The sequence below is a fragment of the Chenopodium album genome, chromosome 20 (genome assembly GCF_948465745.1).
Source record: "Chenopodium album chromosome 20, dcCheAlbu1.1, whole genome shotgun sequence".
Lineage (NCBI taxonomy): Eukaryota > Viridiplantae > Streptophyta > Magnoliopsida > Caryophyllales > Amaranthaceae > Chenopodium > Chenopodium album.
The window spans coordinates 28,443,399-28,454,490 of NC_137853.1; the positions used below are offsets into that span (position 1 = coordinate 28,443,399).

The 11,092-nt window shown below is 34.1% G+C and overlaps 1 protein-coding gene across 1 annotated transcript; it reads left to right on the top strand.

Moving 5' to 3' along the window:
• Positions 1-4,235: 4,235 nt before the first annotated feature.
• Positions 4,236-8,914, top strand: LOC145597716 (enoyl-[acyl-carrier-protein] reductase [NADH] 1, chloroplastic-like). The gene is made up of 13 exons (XM_081653955.1): positions 4,236-4,424; positions 4,783-5,093; positions 5,990-6,099; positions 6,229-6,284; positions 6,362-6,446; positions 6,764-6,811; positions 6,984-7,058; positions 7,147-7,258; positions 7,406-7,457; positions 7,550-7,601; positions 7,719-7,776; positions 8,269-8,367; positions 8,458-8,914. The coding sequence occupies exons 2-13, from the start codon at positions 4,820-4,822 to the stop codon at positions 8,610-8,612; spliced, it is 1,176 nt and encodes a 391-aa protein (XP_081510081.1). The 5' UTR covers positions 4,236-4,424; positions 4,783-4,819; the 3' UTR covers positions 8,613-8,914.
• Positions 8,915-11,092: the final 2,178 nt, after the last annotated feature.

Genomic DNA, 11,092 nt, shown 5'->3' on the forward strand with positions numbered 1-11,092 from the left:
TGGCTAGCCGGAGCTAGCCACGGTGGCTGGCCGCTTCACAGCAGCCACTGCCGCAAGGCAGCAGCAACCAGCAACAGAGGCAGCCACGGCAGCAGCGTGCAACGCTTGCACAGCTGCTGCCCCAGCCACCAAGACCGCCGCCCTCCCTTCCCCTCCCTCTTGGACCACCGCCTGGTCGGCAGCCGCCGTGGCTGCGCCACCCAGCCGCGGTTGCCGACCTTAAATAATTTTTTTGTGTTTTTAATTTAATTAAAACAACATTTATCATAATTAAATTAAATTAGTCCATAAGATTAAAATTAAATCACATTCAATTTTAAAAATTAGGGTTCATCATAAAATAAATTCCAATTTAATTATAACTTTTAAAATTAAATCTATGATCATACATAAAACATTTTTATGCATAAATCAACCCAATTAAAAATATGAAACATAAAACAAATCGAATTAAATCAAAATCAAGCACAAAAATCATATTTTAGGGCTATAAATTTTGAAATTATTCGAAAATTAGGGTTAGGGTGTTCGAAAAATTCGAACATATTAGGGCATAAATTCGGTCCTCTTTATGGCTATTTGAGCATAATTAAATCGCATTTAATCTATTCCAAAAGTTTAATCACATTAAATATAATAATCGTACCATAATTAAATATTCTCCCTCCTAATTGAATTAAAATTGTGGATTATCAAAGAATTATTGGCAATATGTGTAAATGCAATAGGCTAACTGATACCACTGTAGGGTTTTATAGGTACTACGCAGCGGAAATAACATGAATCATATTCATACAGTACCTAATCCAAGGATCTAATGCATAACACATAAAGCACAAATAATTGTACCTTTGAAGCGTGATTCCACGTGCGATCGAGCAAGAACAAAGGGAGATAAAGAACCCCAAGCGTGATTCCTCTACTTGGTCCACGGGCACAGATTAAGACCTCCACTAATGCTAGTTAGTCGTGACTGAACGCTTCAATCAACCTTCAACGGAGAGGAGAGACATACTAACCAAGAACCACCACACGAGCCACCAAGGGGTGGCCGACCGTACGGACGTGAGGGGAGGAGAGAGATAGCCGTGAGTTAGAGAGAGGATTAGGGTTTTGGGATTGGTTGCCTTGATGTCAAAATTCACTGTGTGTGAATTATGACTGCTTCATACAAACCCTAGGCATGGATCTTATTTATAGATCTCATCTCTAAATAAGAGCCCATGTCAAAAGCCCAAAACCTAATTCCAATCTAACCATGCTAGCCCAATCCAATTCATGATTAGTTAATTGCTCATGAAGCCCATTAATGGGCCTCTTACTTGCTTAACCCAATACCCTTGTTGTGTGACCTCATAGGATCCATTCTATAAGGCTTTGGGCTATTTAACTAACCCAAAGATCAATTATCATATCTAGCACCAGATATTGACGACCCTATAGAATGAACTTATTATCTCCATAATAGTGATCCTTGATATATCTAATAATTGCACTTATCGAAGACATAACTCCTTCAGTCTCAACAACTTATCTATTCCAATCTTCCTCCCTCACTTTCATCTTCCTCTCAAAATTTCAGCTTCCTTACTCTTTCTCTTTCAATCTCTCTCACACATACAGTCACACACCAAGACACCCTCACATTGACAAACAGCATACCATCGGTCACTCCAAGGCCCCATATAGGTCGTTGAACAAGCAGCGAGCCTCCATCTGAACATCGAGTGAACCACTGCACCGAGCAACTAGACGAGCAAGTCACCGTAGCAAACCACCAACTGAAGCAAATGAGCAAATTATTGCTCGGGGTTACTTATCATGCAATTACTTATCACCTCACTATGTGAAAATTTTCTCATTAAAAAAATTATGACAAAAAGTAACAACCTTAGGCGTTAATACACACTAGCTAGTTAGAACCCTAAAACAGGTATGAGATTTCACTTGACTTAGATTAGGACAAAAGGATTGGATAAAAAAGTTAAACCTAAACACTTAAGACATGACTCCTAAACTAGGCAAATTATTATTATCATTTTGGTAATAAATCTGGGTTGACCTTAACTTGTAATTAAAGGAGGACTCCCAAGATTTGACTTTACTAAGTAGGATGATTTGGAAAGAAAAAATAAAAATATGGACGCGTAAACACATAATCATACAACATGACGGATATGAAGTTCTAACCTAAGACTGGAATATATATTCGAAACTATGGTTAGGCTAAGGGTGGTAAAAAAAAAAAAAAAAGGTCCATGGTTAAGAGGTTAATGCATAGTAAGGCCTCTCATTTTAAGTGCATTCATGTACGAACATCATCGTGCGCCTTGTGCCATGTGCCCATGAGGACAAGTCACTGCCATGGTTGGGTGGGTTTAGTACTAGGACGAACCATTGTTGTTCCTAGAGCATTGAGTTGGTGTATGTAGTCTAAAACCCAAGAGTTAGCTATGAGCGACACAATTAGCTTATTTCAATCATCACAAATTAGGTAAAACACGCCAATTGTGGATGCAAAGATACTTACGTCATAATATCAGTTAAATCGCAAAGTGTATGTCTAAAATCTTTTATTTTTCATCCACTCGTCTTAACTAACCACCATTCACTCAATTGATGGCTAATTAAGAACCCTTCCCAGTGGAGTAGCCAAATGTTATACATCGATGAATTGACCTACTTTAGCATATGTGAATATCCTTAGCAATGCAAAGAAAATTGTGAATTTGACATATTGCGCTAAGGGCAAAACGATAAAGGAAAAGTAGTGAGCCACCAACACGTCTTTAAAAGAGCTTGTAATCCGTCAATGGATTAATATTCAAATGAGACAAGCCAAATGTAACCGCGAATAAGCCATCAAATTACAAGGTATCTAATCCGATCATCTATAATTATCTTATTAAGTGTGAGATTCATCAAATACAGGTCTTATATAGCACCTAATTAATAAGGTGATCAAGATATGTTATTACTTATGCAATAATAAACAACCATCAAAGCAACACTAACAATCAAATCCAAGTAAAAAAAATTTGGGTGAGTCGGACTCACGGTGAGTCCAATACATTTGACATTAATAATCTAACATACTCATCATGTCATATACTACCTCCATTTATTTTTAGTTGACATGTATTCCTTTTTAGGAAGTTTTTTTTAGTTGACACGTTTCCTTTTGGGGTAACTTTTTTACCTTGCATTTATACACTTGCTTTTTCATTCTCTCTCACTTTCTCTCCTCTCCTTAATATATGTGCCTAAATAAAACGCGTCAACTAAATAGAAACGGAGGAAGTATTAGATTACTATTGTCAGATCTTAGATTATTAATGTTAAATATTAGATTATTAATGTCAAATATTAGATTATTGATGTCATAATATTAAATTCTTATGTTACATATTAGATTATTAATGTCACATATTAGATTATTAATGTCAGACATATTGGACTCACGGTGAGTTCGGTCTCACGCAAAACGTTTCCATCAAAGTATACAAAAAGAATATAACTAAATATACAAAATTAAACAAATAACGATTATGTAGTTGTTGTTATTGAAATTATTTTTGTCAGGCCTTACTTCACCTTATTTTTATTGAATTAAAATTATTTTTATTACAATGAATTATTTCTAGTCCTTTTTTTTAAAAAAAAATGAAGAGAACATGACTTTAGCTTAATTTTTTACTCATTTTAATTAGTTAAATCTGTTCAGATCAAATCATATCAGATCTGTTCAGATTAAACCATATCAAATCAATTCAGCCAAAATAAGGTGAACCCCAAAATAAAGTGAACTAAACAAGGTCTTATTCCAAGAGAACCATAATCGTAATTAAGTTACTTGTGTGGATTAATCAAAGACCTAATACTCCCTCCGTCCCAAAAAGAACGACCCATTTGACCAAAACTTTGTCTCAAAAAGAATGACCCATTTGCATTAAAACACCCACCAATTTGCTACAATATTTGTGCAAAATTAGCTTCCCCATATAAAAATTTGATTTTCCATGTTATTTTATTAATTTCTCTATCTATTTTTTTACAAACCCCATGTAAATTTATCTTTCCAATATACTTCTACTTCTTTTTACTTAACTTTCTTAATACCTGCATAATCAACCTAAATGGATCTTTCTTTTTGAGACGAAGGGAGTACCAAACAATTTACCAACTATTCATCTAACCCATACCCATTTCTCCTCAATTTTCTCTCTCTTCTCCTTCTACTTCGACAGAAACAAAGTGTCCCCATTAATAAACCCCCATCAAATTCTGTACTCTATAAGTCTATTTACACTCTCCCATCCAGTTAGTTAGAGAGCACTTCGTTTTCATCGAAACCCATTCTCTTTAATCACCCATTGCTTGTTTTTCTCTCTCCTCATTCCTCCATCCTTCACATTGGCTTCTAGGTAATCGACATTGTTTTATTTCTGTATTTTTTTTTATTTTTTTTTATTGAGATCTTGCTTTCATGTTTGCCTTTTAGGGTAGTGTGATGAAGTAAACGGATAAAGTTAGAATCTTGTTTGTATTTACATTGGATAAATACCATTTTCATGGTTATTTAATAATGCTTGATTGAATATTTATCATTTTGAAGTTCGAAATTTTCTGGGTTTTTCTGGGATTGGTTTAGAAGCTGGTTTATTTTAGTTTCAATTGAAATTGTCTTGAATTGAAGGGTATTGCTTAATTTCAATTACAGTAAAATTTGAATTAACCCTGGTATTGAATTCTAAGAAATTCATTTGTTTGATTGGTAAGCAGATTATTAATTGGTTTTACTAGAGCAAGTAGATTGAAAATGGCAGCTTCAACAGCATTAGGGTTGCAAATGGCTGCAGTAAAGCCATGTGTGTCTTCCCCTCGCCCTATCTTTGGTGCCGGTGCTGCATTTTGCAATGCTGATTTGAGACGAGCATCGTGGGCTAAGCTCACAAGTGCTTGTCATATATCATCTGTACAGCCTTTCCAGCGCAGTTTCTCGTCTTCCGCCTCGAAATCTGGCAAGGGTGTCATCAAGGCGATGGCGGAATCTAGTGACAAGCCTCTAGGAGGATTGCCTATTGACTTAAAAGGTCGAATTTCAGTACATTATGCTTTACATGATATTATTACAGTCTGTGTTTTGTTGATGCTCTTGTCATTGTCAAAGGGAATAATGTCATCCTAGAGCTAGTCTAACCGTCATAGACACAGGCTTCTAGAATTTTTTATATCCATATATGACATTTATGATGCAACATGATATCCATGGAATCGAATTAACAAGAAATCAATAGTCTAGGAAGCTCAATTCTTATCCTTAAGTTGTTTTATTATTGAATTTATAATAGTTTGGTTCAATTAGAAATTTTGAAACATTTATTTTCCAATTCTTTAGCTGCTTAGGTAATTGTATGCTGCATCTCTTGTGGAAGAGAGATACTGAAGTATCGAACATGTATTGACTATGGAGTGTAGGAATGGATGGGTCATCTAGATAAACAAGACAGTGAGATGAATAAACTCCTCTTTAGTTTGAAGTGCATTGGAGTTCCCTCTTTATTTCTAGTGATTTGTTTGTTATGTTTGAGGTCTAGTGAGTTTATTTGTTATGAGATGACTAATCAAATTTCTGCAACGTATGCAGGCTGAATTAAGTATTAAGCATGTTTTTGGGCTGTTAAACATATGCGTGGGCATGGGAGGGCTTTAATTATGAGGCAGAAGCTGCCAAGTACAAAGTTGTAGAGTATACGAAAATTAGCCATCTCAAGTCTTATTTGCTTTTGTTGCTATGTGCTATTGGCCTATTGCCTTGTTTTCTCTTGCACCTTTTTAAATATTTTGTAAATGCAGTGTATGTGATACTGCAGATGAATATAGATATAGTTTGTCTTGTTCATAGCCAAGATTTTGCTTTAGTTTGAAGAGATAATTAACTATAAATACAATGGTTGAATTTAGTAATTAAACAAAGACTAATTTTCAGGTAAGAGGGCATTTATCGCTGGTGTAGCTGATGATAATGGATATGGTTGGGCAATTGCAAAGTCTCTGGCTGCTGCTGGTGCTGAGATTCTTGTTGGAACTTGGGTCCCTGTGAGTAATTACTCATTAGAGTCTTTTACCTGCAGTTGCTCCACCTTATTGAATAAAAGCTTGATGTTTACTTGTATAAATCTCTGACTTAGTTTTCTTTGTTGTTGTGTCTTTTTGGTGTTCTTACAGGCACTGAACATTTTTGAAACAAGTCTAAGACGTGGAAAATTTGATGAATCTCGAGTGTAAGAGTCTCTGTTTGCTTGATCCTTTTTGTAAGACTTACACTTGCATTGGCCTTAGTGTTCATTTGGTGTTTTAGGTTGCCTGATGGTTCATTGATGGAGATCACCAAAGTATATCCTCTAGATGCAGTTTTTGACAGTCCAGAAGATGTCCCTGAAGATGTAATGGACTATCAATTACTATTCTCTTTATTTAAATTGGATTTGTTGTTTATTACACTCTCTGTCAAAGTTAATAGGCCACTTTCTATTATTTTCTTTTTAAATTACAAAATTTGAATTTACCTCTTTTGTTTTTGAGGATATTCTTAACAAAGAATGACTACACTGGTATGGTGAAGATATTAAGTTTTAAATAATGAAGGATACTTGTGAAATTATAACTCAATAGATATATGATGATGGACTAGGGATGTCAGCAGTTTGAGTTTATAACCATGAGGCAATATCTAATTCTCTTAATGATTGGCTCACTGCAGATCAAAGCAAACAAGCGGTATGCAGGGTCTAGCAGTTGGACTGTGAAGGTATAAATATCTTCTGTTAATTTTGGAATGCATGGTTAACATTTGAATTACTGTCTCAAATTACTCCTTTTTCTGATTTTATATTTTAATGGGTGCCACAACTACTGTATTCATTGCTATTATTTTGAATGCGAGAAAGTATGCTATATTGAATTTTTTTCATGGCTTGTAGGAAGTTGTTGAAACAGTAAAGCAAGATTTTGGTAGCATTGACATCCTCGTGCATTCGCTTGCCAATGGACCTGAGGTCATGAGTTGTTGAGTTTTTAAGTTTGATACGAAGTATTAGTGTTGCCAACTATTTTCTAATTGATCTAGTAACAACTTATCTATAGGTCACTAAACCTCTTTTAGAAACATCAAGGTATGGATATCTGGCTGCAATTTCTGCCTCAAGTTACTCCTATGTTTCGCTGCTCAAACATTTCCTTCCTATAATGAACCCAGGTATCTATCTTTGTGGAATTTTGAGTTTTATTTTTTATTTTTTATTTTTTATTTTTTTTAATTTTTAATTTTTTTTTTTTTTTAATTTTTTTTTTCCCCTACTGTATGAGGTAGTTTTAATTTTATTGTATAATCTTTTGCTTGCAGGTGGTTCTTCTCTGTCACTCACATACATTGCTTCTGAGAGGATAATTCCCGGGTAAGTAACCTTCTCAGTGCTATTATTCTAATTGAATTTCTGAATTATATTGCCATTATCCCTTAGAACCTGTTTTCTTATTTCTTGCGCAGCTATGGTGGAGGTATGAGTTCAGCAAAAGCTGCATTAGAGAGTGACACAAAGGTAAGCTTGTATATCTGTTTGTTTTCTAGAGGGGAAGGGACAGTCTATGGTCACTTCGTTGATGTAATTACTAGCCTTTTTCATCCTGGCATTACTGATATCCGTTGGTTGGCTTAGGTAATGGCATTTGAAGCAGGGAGGAAACACAGGATTAGAGTGAACACAATATCAGCTGGTAAGCTTCCCTGAATTTCCATCGAGACTGCTCACTATAGCTACCAGCTATCTATGTACCACTCATGACCAACAAAAACACCAAATTTTCCTGTTCTAATGCTTGTGTTTGACTGAGAGGAAAATCATATTCCAAGAAATCTAGTTTCCTACTTTCCTCGGCTTGATTTGGTAAAGTAGCGAAAATTATTTGTATAGATTGGATATGTTTTCTCAAGGGTGGAAAAGATTTTCCTCAATGACGGAATTTTACATTTCCTCAAATGTTAATTCTCTCTTTGCAACTCCTCTGCTCCCCTGCATTTCCCTTCCTTCTTCTCTCTAATTTATCTAGTTAAAAACCAAACAAAGGGTGTGAATCTGATATCTACTGAGATTTACTTATCCGTTAAAACTAAATTTCTGTAATCAAACGTTGTATATGACAACATATTGTGAGGTAAATGCTTAGCAGCTTTAATGCCTAACTAATCATCTTATGTCTTATCTCTAGGTCCACTTCGGAGTCGTGCTGCAAAGGCTATTGGATTTATCGATATGATGATCGACTATTCTATAGCTAATGCTCCATTGCAAAAAGAACTATCTGCAGGTAAAAATATAATATGAAATGTCTAGGGTTTTAAAATTCTCTTCAATCTATACACCGTTTTATTAACAAGCTTGTAAATAATGTGTGCAGAGGAAGTTGGAAACACTGCTGCTTTCTTGGCATCACCTTTGGCATCTGCTATTACAGGGGCTGTAGTCTATGTAGACAATGGTCTAAATGCGATGGGAGTGGGCGTAGATAGTCCTATTTTCGAGAATCTTGACATTCCAAAAGACCAACTTTGAAATGATTGTTAGCTAACACCCCCATTTTGTGTTATGATTATCGTGATCTTGATTCAGTAGTTTCAAAGTTTGTGTGTTGAGGATTGGTAATCGGAGTAGGATGCTTATTGTATCGTTCTTCATATCCTTGTACTAGGCCTCTTTAGCTCCTAAATTATGACCTCTTGTTGCTTGCTGGGGTAGTTCCTATTATATTATCATCAATTGAGAATTTGATCACATAAATGCCATCACATTGATGTACCCATTGAATCTCTTGAGGCATGAATTACTATCCTGTTCTCCAATTATTTCAATTTTAATACGGAGTAATCAATAGTTCTAAAGCAAATTAACGCGATCAACACAAAATGGTATGCCATGTTGATAATTACCATAGGATCACTCGAAGAGGTTTGCTTAGTTAGTAAGTGCAACCCGTTTTTCTTCGATACTGAAGTAGTATTTGGTAAGTAATTAGCTACTTAGTACTTACCAATGGACTTCTTTATTTGGTGCCCAATTGGATTACTAAGCATATGTTATTGTAAATTTGTAATATAACAATATAAAGGAAAAATGATCTAAAATAATCCCAAATTTTGCTCCGTTCTTCCAAAAAAATATTCCACCTTTGGATTATACAGAAATCAGAATAATCCTACTAACCCCTTCTTCCCATATCAACCCCAACAGGTCACCAAGCCAACCCATTGTCTTGCCTACGTGGCATTTCATTATTGGTAATAGAAAAAAAAATTTAAAGAAACTTTTTTGTCCAGAAAAACCTTTTAAAAATTTCTTGATCACATGAATCCTGTTTATAACTCTCTACCGGTTTCCTCCAAAAAAAAAAAAAAAAAAAATTATGTTTATAACCTCTAATACACTTAATTAACCTCTAATTTCTCTTATTTCTTCTACTTAGTCTCTAACTCTCACTTAACTATTTTATAATCAAATTAATTTATAATTTTTTTTAAAAAAAAACAAAAACCATCATCTATACTATATATTAAAAGGCGTTCCTAAAAACGTTGATGTGTCACGTAGTCCCTTTTTTGTTGCGCCACATCATCTTTTCAATATATTGTGATGCCACATCATCACTCAAACAACAACATATCACCCAAGCAACCAACATTATTGAATTTTAAAACATAAGGATAAAGAGGATCGAACCCTTAACCTCGTATAACGACAATAGCCATTTCACCATCTTAGCCAATTATCAAGTATGTAATTAATATGTAAAAAAAATTATATAAATGCAAACAACAAGGTTCAATTAAGAAAAAATATACTCCCTCCGTCCGTAAATTACATTCCTCCTTTCTATTTTTGGTATTCCAAAATTACATTCATCCTTTCTATTTTTGGTAAGTTTTTTTAGTAAATCAACTCTCTTTTTTTGTTTTATATTTAATGCTTTCTCACTCATCCTTACCTAATCTCACTCATAATCCTTGTGCCAAATTACAATGAATATAATTGGTTAAAAATTTTCAATTAGGAGCATGTGATTGGTCCCTTTTTTTGCAAAGGATTAATGACAATATGTAAAAAAAATTATATAAATGCAAACAACAAGGTTCAATTAAGAAAAAATATACTCCCTCCGTCCGTAAATTACATTCCTCCTTTCTATTTTTGGTATTCCAAAATTACATTCCTCCTTTCTATTTTTGGTAAGTTTTTTTAGTAAATCAACTCTCTTTTTTTGTTTTATATTTAATGCTTTCTCACTCATCCTTACCTAATCTCACTCATAATCCTTGTGCCAAATTACAATGAATATAATTGGTTAAAAATTTTCAATTAGGAGCATGTGATTGGTCCCTTTTTTTGCAAAGGATTAATGACATGTCATGAGTAATTACTAATCTATCTTTGTACTTCCCATAGCATTATCTAATCATTGTTATTTGTCTTACTCATTCCTCCTTAATTCCCGTGTAAATTTCCAAAGAGGAATGTAATTTAGGAACGGAGGGAGTACTAAAAAAAAATACTCCGTACTCAATTTTAGTTTGACCATGAACTACAATTTTAAAAAGATTTAAAAAAAATTATCGATTGCACGTCTACAACAGTAGCAACCCGGGGCAACGCTCGGGCTACTCACTAGTTTAATATATTATAATGATGAATAACCCTCTAACCCTCACTTAACTATTTAATATTTTTTGACGAGATGTAAAATAAAGATGTTAAGTTTAAGTTGTTGTATTTAATTTGGATCCTTTAAAAATAAGAGTAAAAAATTGTTTAAACAAGTTCTTCAGCCATACGTCATTTAATATTATTCTTGTGAGAGGTTCACATATTGAATGATTAACATTGATAAGATATCATGATTAATGTACTAATTTAAAGAAAATAATTGTTACTCTTATATTCAATTAATTTAAGGTTTTATGCAAAATAAAAATGAAGATTATTAGTAAATCGTGTTTCCTATGAGTGCTATACTAATTATTATTAATCAAACAATGCTCCAC